Source organism: Phocoena phocoena, chromosome 15 (genome assembly GCF_963924675.1).
Source record: "Phocoena phocoena chromosome 15, mPhoPho1.1, whole genome shotgun sequence".
NCBI lineage: Eukaryota > Metazoa > Chordata > Mammalia > Artiodactyla > Phocoenidae > Phocoena > Phocoena phocoena.
The window spans coordinates 16395986-16415874 of record NC_089233.1 but is presented as its reverse complement, the minus strand read 5'-3'; the positions used below and the strand labels follow the sequence as shown (position 1 = coordinate 16415874).

The window sequence follows — 19889 nt, the reverse complement described above, 5'->3', positions numbered from 1 at the left end:
CTGTGGGTTTGAACAAGGCTCTGCAGACAGAGATGAGAAGGAGTTGGGGCTTAGAGGGCCACAGGACCCCGTGGGGCAACAGCAACCCCCCTCTCCTCCTCGGCCTTTGTCCTTACTGTTTGGATTAAAGTCTGGAGTCAAGCTGGGCACCGGAGGTGGGTGGGCTCTGTGTGCAGGGTGTGAGTCTCCCAAGCCCTCAAAGGACCATGTGACTTCAGAGGCTGGTCCGTGCTGGGGCCAGTGGCCGTTCCCCACTCTGTCCTCCTCAGGCCCCAGTGACTGGCAGGGCCTCTGCCTCCTACCCCACTCTCCCACCCCCCAGCAAACACCAGAAGGTACCTTAACTCAGACTTTTTATTGTACTCAAGTAAAAACTGCCCAGACCCACAGCGGGTGGCACAGAAAAGGAGTGGGCAGAGGTTAGAGACGCTGAGGATCAGATCTCCAGCATGTCGGTCCAGTGTTCCTGTGGAGACAAGAGGGTTGGTGAAAGGCAGCCCAGGAGATGGGGTGAGGCTGGGGCCCAAGCCACCTCTCACCTCTTCTAATTCCGAGTCCTCCTCTTCCTCCTCGGTGCTCATCCGGCACAGCCAGATCAGGTCTCCCCACAGCAGTGAGTTCTTACAGCTACCAGGGGTGTGGTTGGTAGGAGACAGAGTCAGGATCACAAGCCTCCTCCAGGCCAGGACCTGGGTGCTAAGATGAGGACTACCCCAGGCCTGGACTTGGACAACTGGGCACCATCTTCCCAGAGCTAAACCAGGCTGGAGTAGGGGTGCTGGACTCACCCAGGGCATTGGCCCTCTAGGGGCAGAAGCTGCCCTGGCTCCTCCTGCAGGAACTCCTGTGCCAGGCAGATCACATGAGCCCTCAGGGAGCAGCCAGGGTGGGGGCAACACAGGGGGTCTTCTTCATCCTGTCAGAGGTGGCAGGCAGGTAAGAGAGAAAATGGGGAGTAATGACGTAGCTAGCAATGGTGAAGAATTTCTATGGACTAGACACTGTTCCAAGACTTTACATAAAACCACCTTATGAGACAGGCACTCTTGATACTATTATTTGTATTTTATAGATGAGGAAACTGAGGCACGGAGACGTTAAAATACTGGCCCACAGGGACTAAGCTGGCCAGTTTTCTCTGAGTGTTAGCAGCGATTACATAACACCATGGCAGGGCAGCCAGACCTAGAGTTCCTTAAAGGCTGAGCAATCTCAGGCAGGTCACTTAAGCTCTGAATGGCAAGAGCTCAACTTACATTTACTGAGGGCTCAGTAGAAGCCAGACTCATCATCTCAATTAATTTATTAAATATTTATTGGCAATCTGCTCTGCACTAGACCCTGTTCTACAGTAGTGAAAAGGAACTAAATGCCCCAGCAGAGTTTAGAATGGGCGGGGGGGGGGGGCAGAAACTGATAACAAGGTAAATAAAATATATCGTATGTCAGACAATAATAAGTGTTAAAAGAAGCCAGGGAAGTGTACAAAAAAGAGTGGCAATTTCAGATGGAAAACCAAGGAAAACCTCACGGAGGAAAAGTGGCAAGGTCTAGGGAAGAACCTTTCAGTCAAAGGGAAAGGGCAAAGGCCCTGAAAGGAGAATACTGGCGTCGAGGAATGGCCGCAAGCACTATGATCCCCGTTTTCGAGATGGGGGCAGACTGGCCAAAGGGTGTCAGTGGGCTGCCCAGTCCCTCAAGAAACAGCTTGATCTTGAGTCCTCTGAATCCTAGACCGCCCTGACCCGGAGACCAGGTGGAGAGTCTTACCTGGAGCACACGCGCGCACAGGGTGCAGCGGGTCTCGGCGTCATGCTCCAGCTCGGACTCGGTGTCAGCCGCGCGGCGCCTCGGGGCTAAGGCCCGGGGCGGCGGAGGCCCGAAGGCCAGCGGCACGTGAGGCGGCGGCGGCGGGCAGAGATCCTGGCGGAAGTCGGCGCGCAGCCAGCGCAAGGTGAGTGGGAGTCGCGCCCAGGGCGGCGCGCGCAGCATGTGCGCCAGCACGCGCAGGTGAAAGGAGAAGGTTGCCTCACCACGCAGGCGCGGACCCACGTGCGCCAAGCGGCGCGAGGCCTGCGGATGCTGCCAGGCCCACTCGAACTGCAGGCGGGGAGTACTGAGCTTCAGGGCCGTCCGGGGAAGGCCCTAAGCCCTAGCCCCCGTCCTCCCGGCACCCCCGTCTCTTTTCTTACCCGAAGGGCGGCCACTGCGGAGGGGAAGCCGTGTACGATGAGCACCATCTCCCTGGGGAAGAGAATGAGGGGCGCGGCCTGTGAGCCCCTCGCCCCTCCCCGTGTCAAACCGAATCCCCTCGCCATGGTGCGCCTCCGGTCCTACCCGAGAAGGGAGTCACACCCCGCTTCAAGCCTAGCCCACGAGGCTCTGCCCCCTTCATGGAGGTATGTCCCCTCGCACCTGCTAACCTCAGGCCCCGCCTCCAGTCACCGGTATTTAACAGCCCTCCTCAGTTCCTCTCCCTTCCAGGCTTTCTCTATTCCAACCCAGCCTTGTTCACCAAGCCCCGTGTCGGTGGACCAAACCTAGATCATCAATCCCCTTCCCACCCAACCCCCTCCTCTGAGACCCACGGCCCAGACTCATAGGGCTCCGCCTCCCCACTACCCCTTCTCCCCTGCGACAGTCCCCCCCTCGTCACTAGGACCCCGCCCGCAGCCCTGTTTTTCAGCCCCCACGCCGGCCGCGCCCCTCTCAGCGGGCCTCCCCTCCGCCGGCTCCGGCCTTCTCCTAGAAGCCCTTCTCCTGACAGTGACCCACCGCCTCTTACCAGGGCCCGCGTCCACTGGTCCGCCAGGCCCCGCCTTTTCTGCGGCCCCCGTTGTGCTGCTGCACCCGACGAGCAGGGTTGACCGTGAACCCTACGTAGACGCGGCCCCTGTGCCGAGGGTTCAGGCAGTAGAGCAGGTAGACGCCGAAGAAGCGCCCGGGCCTCGCCGCGCCCCCTGTGGGGCCCATCGGAACTTGGGGGTTGATTGCTCTGGCCTGTGACCCCGGGGAGAGCTGGGTTGCCAGGGACGCAAGATGCTTGTCTCGGAAAAAGCGCTTGGGGGCAATCCCGAGGTACCCTAGAGGCCACAGCAGTGCAGGCTCGTGCACCTTCTACTAGCTGGAGCTAGGGTGTCCAAACCGGGGCGCAGAACCCGGGCTGCTGTGCAGGCGGCGGGTACCAATTAGCGTCCGCCGGGGCCTTATGCAGACTCTGATTGGCTGACTGATGGTAGGTGCAGAAACCGGAGACTGTTGGAAAACTGGGCTTGCAAGAGGGCGGAAGTGCTGTGTTTACTGACGCCTTAGTAAGGGCGGAAGTAGAGACCTCAACGGAAAGTGGCGCTAGTAAGGGCGGAAGCAGTGTGGCAGGGTCCGGGCAGGGGTACTGTCCCCGCTGGGCCGTCAACCCTGTTGGGCTGCCACAATGGAACTCAGCGCCGAGTACCTCCGGGAGAAGCTGCAGCGGGACCTGGAGGCGGAACACGTGGTGAGTTGAGCGGCGTGGACACTCGCCCAGCGAGGGGAACAGGGCTCCTGAGGGGCGGGCTTGGCACCATCCACCTCATTCTGCCCCATAGGAAGTGGAGGACACGACTCCCAACCGTTGCGCATCTAGCTTCCGAGTCCTCGTGGTGTCGGCCAAGTTCGAGGGGAAGCCGCTGCTTCAGAGACACCGGTGAGACCCCAGGAACACCTCATTCAGCGCGGCCCCAGCTCCAGGACCACATCCCCGGCCGCTCCCCGAAACCGAACTCACCCCCACCAATGCGGCCCAGCACCGCAGACCACGACCCCAGCGATCCCGCCTTCATGGCCTCTGCTTCAAATATTGAGACTTCAGCCCTCTACCTCTCTTGTTGCCAGGTTCCAGGGACTACAACCTGGGGGACACCTCCAGTCTCCCGGCTCACCCTAGCTTCGGGGTCTGCGACCCAGGCCCCAGCCTGCCGTTTTCTAATCCCATCTCTCTCTCAGGCTTGTGAACACTTGCCTAGCAGAAGAGCTCCTGCATATCCATGCTTTTGAGCAGAAAACCCTGACTCCAGAGCAGTGGACCCGTGAGCAGCAGAAATAAGGGACCCGGACCTGCACATCTATTAAATTACGAGTCAGGCCCAGCTTCTGTGTCAGTGTGTGTTGTGGGTGGGAGGTGTGCAGAGGCCGGGTCTAGGGCCTGGCTTCTCCCTGCTCTCCACTCTCCATTGTTTTACTTTGGGCAAGTTCCTCTCCACACAGAGGCCTTCGTGTCCCCACTTATAAAGTGAAAGTTCAGTTCTTAAAGTCCCTTCCAGGGTGGGCCTCACAGGTCTTCTTTGTAATCCTTGGTGGACCCCCTAGGGGTACGGCCACTACCCACCCAACCCACCCATTCATTGACCATTGCTGGGGGTTCCTGCTCTGTCCTCCTTCAAGATGCATAGATGAGAAGTGCTCACGGTTTTAGGGCCTTGGGCAATTTAACAAACCTCTCCCTCTCCTTAATATTATCCCAATGTCAGAGGCATTATAGAAGATTCCACACTTCCCCTGTTGGTTCCCCAAGCCCTTCACAGCCTCAGGGACCTGGTACCCCAGCAGGGGCTTCCCAACACCTGGAATGGCAGTGTTTTCTGGCCCCTGGAGAAAGTCCAGTAACCCTTTGGCCCTGGGCTTGATGTGGCCACAGCTGGTCCTGGAGAGCTGGTGAGGTTTTTCAGGAATGGAGGGGTGGCATGGGCATAGGGTTACAGCAGGAAAGTAAGGCCGACCAGAGCCACAAAATTGGGGCATGTGATGCCCTAGAGTCGACACAGGTGCCAGAGTTGATTAGGCCTTGCATAGGTGAGGGCTCTGAGACCCAGGAGGAATAGGAAGTGTGCTAATTGGGGCCAGAGCTCTTTGGGGGTGAGAAATTGCAGATTTCAACCATCCCACCCACCCTGTTCTCCTGTTTTCAAGGCCGGTTTCTTGGCCCCTAAATTACCACCACCCCCACCCCCATCTCCCTCTCTTGTTTCTCTCAGAGGAAGCTGGAAATCATGGTGAGTAGGGGCTAACCCTTCTGAGTTCCAAGGATCCTTCCCTGAACTTTTTTCCGTTTCCCTGGGCCAGGAGAACTAGTGACTACCCACAAGTCTGCTTCACTAGGAGGGCCCATCATCCCTTTGTGTGGGAGACTGAGGCCCAGGCTCCAGATGGTCTCCTTCTCTCTGTACCACACCCCTGATTGGATCCACCCCCTGGGTTCACAGAGCTGTGGTGGAATCCCTCCCCATTCTCTAGATGAGCAACTGAGGCGTGGAGAGAAGTGACTTGCCCAGGGTCACATGGTTTGCATAGAGATTGAGACCCAAATGGGCAGACAGGGACATTTGTACAGCATGCCAAAGGGGAATGGGGGTTCAAAAGGGACATTTAGTCCTTGCTGTGGTCCCTATGTGGATGAACAAAGCCCTGCTGTGGCCAGGACACCCATCCCCAACAGTCCTGTGTCCCAGCTCAGGGAGGACCACCTGCTAAGTTGGCCATTGGAAACCCATTTCCAAGTCCCCCCTTGATAGGGCTTGACAGATTGAGGCCAGACCCAGGTGGAAGCCACAGACAGGGTTCAGGAGGCAGCCACGTGGTGCAGGGAAGGCTCTGAACTAGAAGGGGAGACTTGCATCTTGACTCGGGATCTGTCCCTCAGCAAGCCCAGCTTCTGCTCTCAGCCTCAGTTTCCTCGCTTGTAAACTAGGGTCAGGGCCTATTGCTTTGATTTGAAGCTTTCTTCTTACAAAAGGACCCCTTATTTTGATCCCTTGGGCTTACAGTTTGAAAGACGTAAGTGCTGGTTGCTTCATCTTCCCCACAAGCAGGCAGCAGTGTCAGGACAGCTGCATGCAAGCTGGTGTTGTGGTTGACTAGCAAAGGCAGATTTGGGGTAAATAGAATGACCGAGGCTCCAGGCTAGATCCCTGAGCAGCTTCGACCTACCAGCTGGAAAACAGAGCAGGCTCCCAACCCACATCAGCACAGGATGGCTCCCACCCGCAAAGGCCTGTTCCTGTCTGTGGTCTAGGGCATTCAGAGGCATCTCCCCAGCCCGCCCCTGCCATGGGTCAAGCTCATCGAGGCTATGGAGGGGGAAGCCCAAGTGCAGGTCAGTTCAGCAGACCCAGCATCTGGTGACCAGTCACTGGAGTCTGAGAGGTACCAGAAAATAAAGCCATTTTATTAGTATTTTCTTATCTGCCATTGTGGCCTGAGGAGTGGGAGTGGAAGGGAGGGAGGCGATGCCGTTGGCCTCAGCCGGTGGTCCTCTACTTGGCCTGGACTGTCTCCTCCAGCCTATCCAGGCGCTTCTGTAGCTCCTGTACCGTGGCCTGGAGCTTCCTCATCTCTTCCTCCAACCGGGATATGGCATCCTGGGGGATCCAGGGCTGCATTAGGCCCAGCTCCTCCCTGGCCACTAGGCCTCTTCCCAAGAGCCCCAGGGCTTGGGCCCTTCTGTCTCTCAGCCAGAGAGCTGCAGGCCTATAAGCCTGAAACCTGTTTTCTGAGGCCTCAGGATTACCCACTCCCAGCCCCCAAAGGATCCCCAGCATTGTGAATTTGGGCTGCCCCAAATGCCAGCCCCGTTCCACTGGGTCAATGACCACATGGGTAGCAGCCCCTGCCCTACCCCATCTTCCTGTCCTGATTCCCAGGCTCCCATCTGCCTCTCACCGAACTGGGAGCGCCACTGGCCTCAGGTGCCATCTTCTTGCGCCCAGTGTCCAGGCCCCGGTTGATCCTCAGCTCCCGGCTCTTTGGGGGCACGTAGCCATCCTTGAGGGAAATGAGGAGGGGCCCGGCATCCCGACCCCCTAGCCACTCCTCAGCTGTGAGGGCAGCGTCAGGCCCTGCAGTGGGCGGGTACAGGTCCTCCTGGAACAGGTCCGACTGTGGGGCAAGGCCAAGGCTGGTTAAGAAAGTGGGCCACACCACCACCCGCCACTCCGAGAGCCCGGGGAGGGACCCTGGAGCATCACCTTTCTAGGCACCGTCATGGCGATGGGCTCACACCTCCGCTCGTGCAGCTTGTAGAATCTGCGGAAACAGGAAGGCGATCAGCACCCACAGCATGGCTGGGCTGGGACTGAAGCTCGGCGTGCGGTCGGCACTGCCCAAGGAGCATACTCAGGTCAGGGGCAGGGGCAGCTACCTGGCAATCTCACACTTGTTCACCTCCAGACCACGTTTGGGCATGTAGCCCATGCCACGCTGGGACTCCTTGGAACTGAACATGGAGAGATAGTGCAGGAATGGGGCCTCGGAAGTGATCTCGAAGTACCGGATAGAGCTGTCACCCTGCAGGTGGTGGATGCAAGGGAGGATCAACACGGGCAGATGCCTCCAGCCGTGGTCCTTTCCCAGTCCCCCTGCCCACCTCGCTCCCCCGACCCCCTGCCCAACTGGGCCACCTTGCCACAGAGGTAGACAATGTTGGTGTCAGGGTCAAAGAAGGGCAGCAGGACACCGCTGCTCGTGTCCAGTTCCTGCAGGGACAGCGGCTCCTCCAGGTGCTTCTGTAGAGACGGGCAGGGGTTTATAATGAGCTGGACCACGTCAGGCCCAGGTGCGGTCCAGTGATGGAGGAGTAGGGTGGGGGGCTTATAGACCAACCGGCGGAAAACCCCATCTCGCGGTGGGTAAACTGAGGCCATGGCCTTCCAGCCAGACACTTGGCAGGGCTGGGACTAAGCCTGTTCCCCGCCGGGCACTCACCGTGTCCCACAGCGCCACCTGCCGCTCACTCATTCGGCTGAAACCTGTGGTCAGGATGTTTCCATCTGACACAAACACGGCACGCACCGGCCGGGTCCCCTCGTGGGGACGGTCCTTCTCCTGGAAGGAAAGGGAGGGGACCGGTCAGGCATCCGCACGCACCCCCTAAGGGCCAGGCCCCAGCTGGGAGTGGGTAGCATCTAGGGGCCTGGTTGGTGGTGGGTAGGAGGGGCAAAGCTCTCAGGGTCAAGGGTCAAGGCAACTCACAGCTACAATGGTGCCTTTGCGGGGCTCAATGATGCGGAATCGCTTGTCGCGGCAGGAGGTACAGATGAGGGCGCCATCTCGGCTCCAGTCCACGCTGTAGATTGTGTCCGGGTGCACGTCCGAGCCCAGTGTCAGCACGGCCGCCCCCGTGCCCACGTCCCACACCAGGATCACATTGTCGCAACCTGGGCGATGCCCCCAGTGTCAGAAGTCGTGAGCCTCCAACCCTCGCTGTCAGGGGACCAGCCCTCCCTGCTTCTCCCCCCGGGCACCTGCACTGAGAAGCACGTTCTGAGCTGTGGGGTGCCAGGCCACAATGCCCACGCGCTTGGTGTGGCCCTCCAGGGTGACGACAGGCTCCCGCAGGGGCAGCACCAGGCCCCCATCAGGGATCTCCCACACCTGCAGAGAAGTGGCGAGTGAGTCTTGGGGGCTCCAAACGTCAGCTCCAGTGCTGGAGCCCCCTCCTGGCCCGTGTGTCCCCACACTCACCATGACTGTGCAGTCCTCGGAGCCGCTGGCAATGACATTATCATTGTGTGGGCACCAGGCGATGTCCAGCACTGGGGCCGTGTGGCCACAGACCATAGGCACGTTCTTGTCCACACGTCCAGTCTAGAGGACACAGCAGGACCTCTGAGGGAGGTGTTTTTGCCCTCCAAAGCCGATCCAACCTCCCCACTCCCCTCCACGAGGCACGGAGAGAAAAGCTGTGGGGTCCCTGGGAGGCAGAGCAGGGCCTGGGGTGGGAGGGTTTGGTCCTCTGCCCCTGCCCCAGAGTTGTCTGGGCAACTCAGTAGTGCAGGATGGGCACAGGGGGCTGGTCCTGCCTTGCCGTCAGAGCCTTGCCAAGTTTCTGCCATCTCTAGCTCAGTTTTTCATCCATGCCCCACGGCCCGGTACTCCCACCCCAGCTTCCCCAGGTGAGGCCCCCATGGGAAGACAGGCCAGGGCCCTGGGCATGGGACAGGCTGGCGGGGGATAGTTATACTGGGGCTGGAGTTCTGCAAGGAAGTGTGTGTGAATGATGGGGCTGTAGGGATGCGTCCTTCCAAAAGGACAGGGATGGGGAAGTCTGTCATAACCGGCCCCCCGGCAGGAGCAGAGGTTTGGAAATGGGCTCTTCCGGGGACAGCTGCTGCAGCAGGGCTTCCTGTGTGAAGAGCGGGCCCAGCTCTCACCCCGACAACCACTTCCTCTTCTCTTGTTTCCATCGGCCCTTTTAAGGTAACAGCTGAGGGCCTGTCTCCCCTTCCTGTCTCACCACCCAAGAGCACAGGGGTGTGCTGGGGGTGGGGTCAGCAGACAACAGGGCAGGGGAGGCGAGATCTGACGGAGGCCGGGTTGGGGGAGCCAAGAGGGTCTCTTACATCACCCCTGCCTGTGAGCGGGGAGCCAGAGCTTGCTGCGTTCCCAAGGGCTCCGAAAGGTCCCTCCAAACCCTAAGAGCACTTGCCCAGACTCCATCCCAGCCCTTTTCGTGCTCCCGAGGGGAGAAAGGTCCAGGCTGAGAACTGGGAGGCCTGGCCCTGGGTCTGCAGGACTCACTGTACGTCCCTTCCCGTGTCATCTCCCCTCTGAGCTTTAGCTTCCGTCCGCCCACTGCGTGTAGGAGCTGAAGGAAGCCCGAGGTTCATCTGGCTCAGCTCAACTTTACAGACAACACTGTGGCCTGGGAAGGCTTGGGGACAGTCAATCACCTCATCAGGACCCCCAGGGGGCCACTAGATGACCAGAGGCCCCCCCCCCCCCGGGCTCCAGGGGCTCACCTTGCCCAGGGGCAGCACCAGGAAGGCCCCTCCCCCACTGGCCTCACAGATCAGGGCCACGAACTTGGGGTTGACAGAGCAGAAGCCACTGTCCCAGGTGTTCTGTGAGACGCGCACGTCCTCATAGCACTGGTCAGCCTTGGCCGGCTGTCCAAACACGTGGCGGAACTTGCTGGAACGGACCACCTGCCGGCTCATCCTGGAAGGCACACAGGTGGAGGGCTTTTCTCCCTTCAGGTCAACTCTGACCTTACAGTGGCCCCCATCTACCCCAGGACACTCCTCAGCCTGGCAGTCACGGCCTCAGCTGACTTCCCCAGCATGTCTCCCCGGCCCCTTGCCGCTCTCCTCTGTAACTGACATCCTGCTACGCTCACACTCGCCTTGCCCACACCTCCTCACCCCTGGCTAACCTGCAAGGCCCACCTTCTCAACCCGCCCCAAGCCTGGCTTCTATACCCTCAACCTCCCCAGCAGAGCCTGATGTGGGGTAGCACCTAGTGCCGATTTGACCACAGAATGGTCGACGGACACAGAGCCCTTCCTCTCTGACAGGTCACACTCCGGGACCTCAGTGCAACAGCTTGGAGGGTGGGTTCTCTCAGCCTCAGTGTCCAGACCTCACACCCTCACACCCACATGAGAAGCTGCCTAAAGGCAGGGGCCCTCCCCGCCTCCAGGCCCAGGGTTGGACATGCTGAGGGAAGCAGCGTGTAGGTTTGCCTGGGAGGCATGTCCTCAGTGGCAGGAGGGCTTCCCCAGCAGGTCTCCGGGCTCCAGAAACAAGCGGATGGCTCGGGTCCCAGCATCACCTCCTCCACGCACCTCTGCTTCTCGCCTCTGCTTAAGTAGGTGCCCTTCAGTGCCTTCTCCAGTCCCAGTGGAACTGTCCTCAGGAAGGGAGAGGCCGGCACCCACTTCTCAGACGGAGGTCCAGCTAGGATGGTTTTCCCCCCGGGCTGGGTGACAGCGAAGCCAAGGGGCCTGCCTCTGGCTCCCCAGGCTCCAGGCCCCCATCCTGGCGCCCAACAGCATCGCCTTCCAGCTCACCGTGGAGGCCCCCCCAGGGCCTCTCCTCCACGGCCCCAGCTTCACCCTTTTGCCCCCCCTTCAGGCCTAGCCCTTCTCACTGGGGGCTCCAGCCAGCCTCGCCCATCCCGTGACTCTCCAGGAGGCTCCGGGGTCCACCCGCCCGGAAAGCAGGTGAGGAGCTTGCGTGAGGAGAAGCAGTCTGGGGGCAGGGGATCCATCCCAGACGGGAAGCCTGGGTCTGGGGAGAGGGAGCCGCAAATCGGAGGTTGGGAGACAGGAAGCCATCGTGCCACCCCACCTCCTTCCCCACCTCAGGTACCAGGCCCGGAAACCACGGAAAGGGGAACTTGGTCTTTTCTTGTTTTGCTCTCAACCCCTTCCTGTCTCCAAGCTCAGGGCAGCTGCTGGGCTCACCCCACCCTGCCCCCGACGGCCACCCCAAAGACTCCCATTCTGGGGAGAGTCCGGTCGGCGCGTGTCCTGACCGCCGGGCTCCCCCACCACCATCTTGGCTGCGGTGGTCCCTCACCCTCGCCCGCTCCCGGAGCTCTCAGACACGCAGACGGACCCTCCTCCGCGCACCCACACCCCAGGCGAGTCCCGCCACGCGGGGCGTGAACGGGCTCTGTCCCCGCCTCCGAGCCAGCTCGCTCTGACAGTCTGTCGGCCCCCGCAGAGGGCTTCTGCCAGGCTCCCGCCTGCCCCACAGGTGGCCCAGGGCAGCGATGCCGAGTCCCGTCCCCGGGCTCCAGCCTTACCTGCTGCTGAGAGATGAGTGACCCCCCAGACGGAGGAGGGAGAGGAGGAGGAAGCAGCTGGAGGAGCCTGCGACTGCCGGCTGAGGATGCTCTTGTCAAGACAATGAATGAGAAGCGGCGGCGCCCGCCTCCTTAGGGGTGGCAGCGCCCCTTTGGGCGGAGCTCTTAAACGGGAGAGCCATTCCCTCCGCAGAGGCGCCGCCTCGCCCCAGCAGCCCGCAGCCTCCCCTCCCCTCCCCTCCCCTCCCTCCGCGGAGAAGCTCAGCGCCTTAGCTGCCAATTCGAAACCAAAACAGATGCTGCTGGCCCGTCGCTGACAATCTGATCTGCACTTTTTAATGTCAAAATGTAAAAAATACCCGTTCCTTCTTCCCTCCTTCAGCCCACCCCCAGCCTACTCGCCATCCTTTGCCTGGCATTCATAAAAGGGCCCATCAGTCCTCCCAGCGGGCCTTGGTACAGCCCCCCCCGCCCCCCCCCCCCCCGCCCCAGCTAAGGCTATGCTCTGCCATCTCTTCCCCCACTGACGACGCTCAGGGAACAGGAAGGCGGGGGGGACAAGGAGGAGGGAGAACCCTGCACCCACCTGCACCCAGGAAGCCTGGGGCCTCTCCAGGCTCCTACATTTACAAGCAGGTGGCCTTGGGAGAGTCACTTAACTTCTCTGGGTCTGTCCTCACCTAGGAGCACCTCTGCCTGCCTCACAGGGGCGAATGAAATAATTTGGTGTTATGGAGAGCCTCTTTGCGCAGGGGCTACGGAAGTGAAAAAGTCAGAGTTGAGTTCCTGCCCCAAAGAGCTCTCAGTCTACTGAAAGGAGAGGCACAAATAACAGCTCCAAGAGCTAAGTAGAGGCCGAAGCCCAGACTTCAGACTAAGAGGAAGGAGTTAGTTCCCATCCTTGGCATCAGAGTCTCGGAGGTAGCAATGCGGAAAGACCCGCTCTAGAATCAGACTGCTTTACGAGCTTGACTCCTGGCCGGCCGGCACACCTACTGAGTGACGTTGGTCAGGTTCCTTAACCTCTGTCAGCCTCAGTTTCTCTTTCTGTAACAGCGTCATACCTACCTCCTGACTTTATTGGAACAGAAAGCCTTCTGCACCTCATCCAAAGTGTAGCAAGCACTTAATAAATGTTGCCTCTCACCACTGTTACTGTTTAGAGTATTGGGATGAACCTGAAAGGATGAGAAGGGGCCAACAGGTGTGACCGGAGGAGGTCTTGTCAGCAGAGGGGCAGCCTGAGCAAAGTCCCAACGATGTGATCCTTCAGCCCCTGGTTCAAATCCTGCCTCCACCACAGCTTGGCTGCGTGATCTTGGGCAAGAGGTCTAAACCTCAGTTTCTTCATCTGTAAATGGAGGCTAAATATGATTTGTCCCGTCCAGCTCACAGTTATGAGGCTCGAGCGGTTATAAAAGTGTCCTACACACTTTTATTCCATTCAAGCATCCAATTGTAAGAATCTCTGTGTTGTATTTCACCTGAGAGCCTGCTACTGGACTGGACTGGACGGGGATGGGCAGGGATTGTGTCTCCAGCGGAAGTGATGAGAATAACGGCTGGGATTTACTGAGCACCTACTGTGTGCTGGGCACTGCTCTAACACTATAAATACGCTGCATTCACTTAGTCCTCACAACACACCCAGGGGGCAGGTACCACCTCTAATGTAAGGAGAGGAAACTGAGGCACCCATGACCTTCAGTCCTGGGGCACCTCATTTCCAGGCAGAGGACAAGCACGTTGGGAGGGGCCTGAAAACCATGCCCCCTGAGGCAGAGCCTGACAGGCATGGAGAGGGAAAGGTGGGGATGCGCAGAGGCTACTTTCTCATTCCAGCTGGTCTGCTGTGGGGCGGGGTCACAGACGCGAGGCTGGTAGTGGAGGCTGTGAGGCAGCAGCTGTCCCAGCAAAACAAGAGTGAGCGTTAGTTCAGTAGCGGGTGCTGAAGGGCCCTGCCATGCGGCTCTTCATGTGGTTAAGATAAGGCTGATCCTTCCTGTGAGGGGTGTTGGGAAGGTGTTCCTGCCAGATGCCACTGGACCAGCATCTTACCATCCCCTCTTTCCTGGAGGCTGCATCTGGGTTTTCCTTGAAGAAACCAACCTTTATGCACTGGCAATCCTTGAGGTTTGAGAGGGTGTCCAAGGTAGGCACACAGTCCACGTTTCCCCAGTCAAAGCTACCTTTTTTGATTGGTTCAGGGGTGGACACTTAAATCAAGTCTATGCATGCAGAAGCAGATTCACTGGAACTGCTAGGAAAAAGAGCCCTCTCTCCACAGGGGGTTAGTAAGCTAAAAGGCTGTAAGCCCAGGACTACTAGTGACCATCCTGACACCATGCAGGAAAAGCCACCCAGAATGAGCCCACACAGAGGACTGCAGACACAGGATGTGAAGACAGCCATACTCTTGACATCATTTGAGTATCGGGGTCAAGCTGTGCCTGAGTCCCTTAACCTTTCATAAGTTCCTTTTTCCACATAAGTCACTACGTTTGGGTTGGTTTCTGGCATTTACAGTTGAAAGTGTTCTGACTGGTACACCCACCATGGAGGGAGACAGGACCAGAGGCCCTTCCAAGGTGCCAGATACACAGAGTAAAGAGGGACTGAAATGCTGAGCACGGGATAAAGTTCAAACTCCGTAGCAAGGCCCACAAGACCTCCTCTGGTCTGTCCTGCCCTAAAGGTCTGTAGAGCATGATGGCGCCAGCCCCAGAGAACCTTTCCTTCATGGTTCTCCTGCTGCCCCAGCGCAGTGATGTTTCCTCACCAGTAAAGGTGCACAGCACTGCTCACTTACACTAGAGTGTGTACCCACCACCCAGCTTCAACAAGTACCAACACATGGCCAATACTCGTTCATTCCTTCTTCCACATTATTTTCCTGGCATCTATTAAAAGAAATCCAAGACATCATAGCATTTCAACTTAAGTACTTCTGCATTTATTTCCAACAGATAAAGACTTTTAAACTCTTAGAGTTTTTAATAAAATTGCATTAACTTTATAGATTAATTTGAGAAGGATATTAAGACTTCCATCCATGAATATAGTGTATTTCTCCATATATTTATGTCTTCTTTTATGTCCCTTAATATGATTTTATAATTTTCTCTATAAAGGTCTAGTATATCATTAAATTTCTCCCCCCCAATAGGTGTATTATAGTTTTGTGGCTATTTTGAATGGATTCTTCTCATTCTAGTTGTAACCTTATTTTATTTCCTTTCAAAAATCAACTTTATTTACATACAATAAAATACATCTTTATTCCCATACAATATAGCACACTCAGTTTAAGTGCATGGTTCAATTAGTTTGGACAAATGTATATACCCAAGTAATTACCACCATAATCAAGATATAAAATATTTCCATCACTCCTAAAAGTTCACACCCTTCTACAATCAGTTTCCACCCTCAGACCCCGGCAACCACTGACCTGCTTTCTGTCAGTATAGATTAGTTTTGCCTGCTCTAGAATGTTCCATACAAATGAAATCATACAGTATGGGTCTGTCTTTTTCCATTCAGCATAATGTTTTGAAATTAATCCATGCTATTGTATGTCAGATAAGGATTTTTATTTTACCCAAGCACAATACCACTATGTAATACATAATTATACCTAAAATGTTTAGCAATAATTTCTTTTTTTTTTTAATTTTTTAATATTTATTTCTTTTGGCTGCGTTGTGTCTTTGTTGCTGCACGTGGGCCTCCTCTAGTTGTGGCGAGCGGGGGCCACTCTTCGTTGCGGTGCGCGGGCTTCTCACAGCGGTGGCTTCTCTTGTTGTGGAGCACGGGCTCCAGGCGTGGGGGCTTCAGTAGTTGTGGCGCACGGGCCCAGTTGCTCCGCAGTATGTGGGTTCTTCCCCGACCAGGACTCAAACCCGTGTCCCCTGCGTTGGCAGGTGGATTCCTAACCACTGCGCCACCAGGGAAGCTCTCTTATTTTTAAAAAAAATATTTATTTATTTTTGGCTGCATCGGGTCTTAGTGGCGGCACATGGGATCTTCCTTGCGGCATGCGGGATCTTTCGTTGCGGTGCACGGGCTTCTCTCTAGTTGTGGTGTGCATGCTCAGTATTTGCGGTGTGCGGGCTTAGTTACCCTGCGGCATGTAGGATCTAGTTCCCCAACTAGGTAACGAACTCGCGTCCCCTGCACTGGAAGGCGGATTCTTAACCACTGGGCCACCAGGGAAGTCCCTAGCAATAATTTCTTAACATCATCTAATTCCCAATTTATGTTCAAATCTCCATGATTACCTAAAAAAAGAAAAGAAAAGAAGAACCCAGAAATGACTCTTAACATCACCAAAAGTAGGACACCCAGATATTACATGCCTCCCATAAAATGATATAATAAGTATGTAGCATCACCTTTGCAGTATTCTTGCCAAAATCCTCACCATCGTCATCATCATCATAACCAGCCAGAATCTAATGGAGCCTCTAGATCTAGCTATTAGTTTATAGGAAATAAAAAGGATAGAAGACCAGGTTAAACAATACCAGGAGGAAGCAATTACCTAAATCTATAATGTAGAAAATTTTATAGGATAAACGATCTGGCTTCAACAAATAAATGGCATTCAAAGGAGGGGAAATATATTAAAAGAGCCTTAAGAAACATATCAACTAACGGTAACATGTGAACTTTCTCTGGATCCTGATTCAAACAAATCAACTGTAAAAGGAGATTTTTTTTTTTTTTAAAGCATGAGTTTTAAAGCAGGGAGACCCTGGTTTGTTTATTCATTTATTTATTTTTTGTCTGCATTGGGTCTTCGTTGCTGCGCGTGGGCTTTCTCTAGTTGCGGCGAGCAGGGGCTACTCTTGGTCGCAGTGCTCAGGCTTCTCATTGTGGTGGCTTCTCTTGCTGCAGAGCACGGGCTCTAGGTGCACAAACTTCAGTAGTTGTGGCTTGCCAGCTCTAGAGCTCAGGCTCAGTAGTTGTGGCACATGGGCTTAGTTGCTCTGTGGCACGTGGGATCTTCCCGGACCAGGGCTCAAATCCATGTCCCCTGCATTGGCAGGCGGATTCTTAACCACTGTGCCACCAGGGAAGTCCCTAAAAGTAGATTTTTAAAAATTAGATTCTGTCACTTACAACCAAGAGTCCTGAATGCTCCAAGCAGCACTGGGTCCTTGGTGCTGCACCAACATTCCATCACTGAAGAGTCTCAAGAGCTCTGTGATGTGTTTTATTGTCCCTCTTTTACAGATGACCAAAATGAGGCTCACAGGCAGTAAATGACCTACCCACAGTCACACAAACTGGGATCCAAATACAAGTCTGTGTGACCCTTGAAACCCATGAGTCCATTCACGGTTTCCAGTTGTTTTGCCGAAAGCCTGCTTTCGGTTTTAAGGGTTTTAAGGTTCGTTGGATTTGTTGACAAAATAACCACTCGTTTCACACAAATAAACAGCTTTAATCAATTCTTTAATGAAAGGTGATTTAACTTAATTTTAATATACAATCTTTAGAAGGAAAGGAACAAGAATATTAGAGAAACATAACAGGGTATATACATCACCGAATTGGGCCGACACCTACTTCCAGATCCAAGTAACAGCTGGGAAGTCCCGAGGGACAGCAATCTGGAGCCCCAGTTGGGAAGGGTCCCGGGCAGTGCGTCCACCCCACGGGTGAGACTTCAGACTGGAGTTCTGGGGGCTTCCGTTTATAATTCCAGGCCGCAAACCGATACGATCAGTTTGCGTGCAAAGATGGAGCTCTGAGTTTACTTTAATAATGCTGTTGGTTTCACCATGTGGGTCACAAGATTTTCCAGACCCTGGGGGACTGGCCCGGTCCCCAGGGCTCAAGGAATTCCAAGACCCACTCCCTTTCTTATCGTAAGCGCTGCTTGACTTGCTAGCAGCAATTGTTGCGTGTGCAAGTAAGCCCGCAGTCCAGGCAGGGTCACAGGTCGGTCAGAGGCCTGCTTCTACCTCTGAAGCCTGAACAAGACTGCATTATTAATTTCCCCAACACCAGTTGACCTCTCGAAGCGGAGGAGGGCACAAAAGCCAAGAGCAGTGGGATCTAGAGGGCGAACCAGGATTGAAGCATGGTCCGTAGATGGTGGTGGAACGGGTGAATGAAATTACACTTATACTGGGTCTTGAATAAGAGTTTGCCAAGCAGTGAAGAGAAAGGAAGAAAAGCAAGGAAGGGACAATGACGTTTTAAGGGAATGGTGAGCTCTTCACCATGGCTGGAGCTCAGGTGCTTGGGATGAAGGGGAAAGTGGTGAAGCTGGGGAAATCCCCACGAGGCAGCTCATGAGGGACCCCAAGCTGTGTCTTCTCAAGGAGTTTGCTCCCTGTGCAAGTCTCTAAGTAAAGAAGTGACAGGGTCTCATTTGCAAGAAGTTACTCTGACAGCCTGGACCCTGCCCCTGTGGCCCCCAGGCCTTCTCACAGTTGTGGTCCTCCATCCACCTTCAGGCTCCGCCCTGACCCACATTCAGGAACAATCTCGGCCTTAAGCAGGAGGCACATAATCATGCCTTGTCCACAGGCTCAGGTCTAAGCCAACCTTGCCGGCCACTTCTCGCCAGCCACCTCCTCAGGCTGCCTTCCTTACCTTTATGAGATGATCACTGCTCCTATTTTATGGAGAAAAGAGGCAAGAATTCTTTCAACCCCTTTACTCCCAACAGCAACATCTCCAGCTCCTAGAAACAACCATAGACTGTCGTTACAGGGGAGGTGTCCTCCTAGGGCCCAAGGCTGATGCCTCCCTCTTGGGACACATTCCTTCCCACTTCCTCAGTGACCTCACTCCATCGTTTAACCCCTTTCTCCTGCACTGCCAAGTTCTCCTCTCCACAGACCCTCTCTCTTCAGTATCTGAAAACAAGCTGAGTTCCCCTGTGTCTTTGGGGGAACCTCTCTCAACTTGGCAACCTCAAACCACTTCCCTATCTCTGTCTTACCGTTCACAATCAAGTTTCTTGAAAGAGTTGTTTACACTTACTGTCTTCACTTCCTCATTTCCTACTTAGTCTCATGAGTCTGGCTTCTGTTCCCACCTTTCCCCACAGACGTGCCCTTGCCTCAGCCACCAGTGATCTCCTGATCATTACGTCAAATGAGCACGTTCTGGTGATCATCTGATGCTACCTACCACTCCCTTCCTCTAGAATCTTTCCCTTCTTTTGTGTCTGGGCCCCACGATCTCCTGGTCCCCTTCTTTGCTCTGAAGTTTCCTCTCAGTCCCCTGCAGGGTGTCTCTCCCTTTGCTTAACATAACTGTCTGTAGGATGCTCCCAGGACACCACCTCTTCCAATGCACCCAATCTCCCTACACCATCTTTTCCACATCCACAAGTTCAAACTTTGACAGTCCCCAGTCTGTCTCTGTGGCTCATTCCTACTCCCTGTGCTCCCTAGTTCTGACTAGCAACTCCATGGCTCGACCGGCATGTCCCATTAGGACCTCAGGGAGAGCCTCACAAGAGGAGAAAGTCTTGACCTTGAATCTCTCCCTTTCTCTCCATGCCCACCACCACCGCCTGAGCTGTGCTGCTTGGACCATTGTGCTAGCTCCCTGACCGATCGCCTTCTTCTGATTCATCTTCTACCAGGGACTGGTTTCGTGGAAGACAATTTTTCCACAGACCGGGGCGGGAGGGGATGGTTTGGGGATGATTCAAGCACATCACATTTATGGTGCACTTTATTTCTATTACTTAAACTATTGTAATACATAATAAAATAATTATACAACTCACCGTGATGCTGACAGGAGGCGGTAATGTGAGCGATGGGGAGCGGCTGTAAATACAGATGAAGCTTCACTCGCTCGCCCTCCGCTCAACTCCTGCTGTGCAGCCTGGTTCCTAACAGGCCATGGACCGGTACCAGTCTGTGGTCCAGGGGTTGGGGACCCCTGTTCTACAGCATCACAAGAGTCACCTCCCCAGTCATACTATGCCGACCTTACAAAACGCTACCAGCTCCTGAACATTTCTGGGAAAACTCTGAAACTCTCTCAGCATGGCATCAAAAGCCCTTCATGGTCTTCCCCCATCCACCCTTCTGGCCTTGCTGTTCATCATCACCCAAGCTCTGGTCCAGAGGCTGAGCCCTCAGATGTCTACAAGGGAAGGAGTGGAGGTGGGTGTTCCGGTTACCTGTACGGAGTAAACCATTCCGAAACTTTGTGACTTAAAGTGATAACTGCTTTATTAGCTCTCGTTATTTTAGAGTTTGGAAAGGGAGTGTCCTGAGAGAATGCTCCAAGAGGATAGGCCTGTGATTTGCATAGGGTTACTTCCACCACATTCTTTTTTTTTTTTGCG

The 19889-nt window shown here is 55.3% G+C and overlaps 3 protein-coding genes across 4 annotated transcripts; 1 reads left to right on the top strand and 2 right to left on the bottom strand.

Annotated features, from left to right (window-relative positions):
• Nucleotides 1-338: 338 nt before the first annotated feature.
• On the bottom strand, nt 339-3292 carry SLX1A (SLX1 homolog A, structure-specific endonuclease subunit). Its single transcript, XM_065892503.1, has 6 exons — nt 2786-3292; nt 2193-2244; nt 1771-2100; nt 789-916; nt 540-627; nt 339-466 (listed from the first exon to the last, which is right to left on the bottom strand). The coding sequence occupies exons 1-6, from the start codon at nt 2971-2973 to the stop codon at nt 437-439; spliced, it is 816 nt and encodes a 271-aa protein (XP_065748575.1). The 5' UTR covers nt 2974-3292; the 3' UTR covers nt 339-436.
• A 79-nt stretch (nt 3293-3371) lies between these two features.
• On the top strand, nt 3372-4124 carry BOLA2B (bolA family member 2B). The gene is made up of 3 exons (XM_065893347.1): nt 3372-3493; nt 3585-3682; nt 3982-4124. Exons 1-3 carry the CDS (start codon nt 3431-3433, stop codon nt 4079-4081), a joined length of 261 nt encoding a protein of 86 aa, XP_065749419.1. The 5' UTR covers nt 3372-3430; the 3' UTR covers nt 4082-4124.
• Nucleotides 4125-6178: 2054 nt separating this feature from the next.
• CORO1A (coronin 1A) lies at nt 6179-11725 on the bottom strand. Of its 2 annotated transcripts, none has more exons than XM_065892666.1 (11): nt 11561-11725; nt 9771-9969; nt 8494-8616; nt 8274-8403; nt 8002-8186; nt 7735-7854; nt 7431-7535; nt 7172-7317; nt 6999-7056; nt 6694-6909; nt 6179-6392 (listed from the first exon to the last, which is right to left on the bottom strand). In XM_065892666.1, exons 2-11 carry the CDS (start codon nt 9966-9968, stop codon nt 6288-6290), a joined length of 1386 nt encoding a protein of 461 aa, XP_065748738.1. In that variant the 5' UTR covers nt 9969; nt 11561-11725; the 3' UTR covers nt 6179-6287. The 2 variants fall into 2 exon arrangements, with proteins under 2 accessions (XP_065748738.1, XP_065748739.1); XM_065892667.1 differs by lacking the exon at nt 11561-11725 and adding an exon at nt 10445-10605.
• Between the last annotated feature and the right edge of the window lie 8164 nt (nt 11726-19889).

Excerpts from the sequence above, each read along its gene's own strand:
- SLX1A (XM_065892503.1), bottom strand. The coding sequence starts at position 2,973 with ATGGGCCCCACAGGGGGCGCGGCGAGGCCCGGGCGCTTCTTCGGCGTC. Across the intron at positions 2,245-2,785 it reads ACCAGTGGACGCGGGCCCTG|GGAGATGGTGCTCATCGTAC; the intron begins GTAAGAGGCGGT and ends TCTCTTCCCCAG. Across the intron at positions 467-539 it reads AGGACTCGGAATTAGAAGAG|GAACACTGGACCGACATGCT; the intron begins GTGAGAGGTGGC and ends TTGTCTCCACAG.
- CORO1A (XM_065892666.1), bottom strand. The coding sequence starts at position 9,968 with ATGAGCCGGCAGGTGGTCCGTTCCAGCAAGTTCCGCCACGTGTTTGGA. Across the intron at positions 8,404-8,493 it reads CCGAGGACTGCACAGTCATG|GTGTGGGAGATCCCTGATGG; the intron begins GTGAGTGTGGGG and ends ACTTCTCTGCAG. Across the intron at positions 6,910-6,998 it reads CCATGACGGTGCCTAGAAAG|TCGGACCTGTTCCAGGAGGA; the intron begins GTGATGCTCCAG and ends CTTGCCCCACAG.
- BOLA2B (XM_065893347.1), top strand. The coding sequence starts at position 3,431 with ATGGAACTCAGCGCCGAGTACCTCCGGGAGAAGCTGCAGCGGGACCTG. Across the intron at positions 3,494-3,584 it reads ACCTGGAGGCGGAACACGTG|GAAGTGGAGGACACGACTCC; the intron begins GTGAGTTGAGCG and ends TCTGCCCCATAG. Across the intron at positions 3,683-3,981 it reads CCGCTGCTTCAGAGACACCG|GCTTGTGAACACTTGCCTAG; the intron begins GTGAGACCCCAG and ends TCTCTCTCTCAG.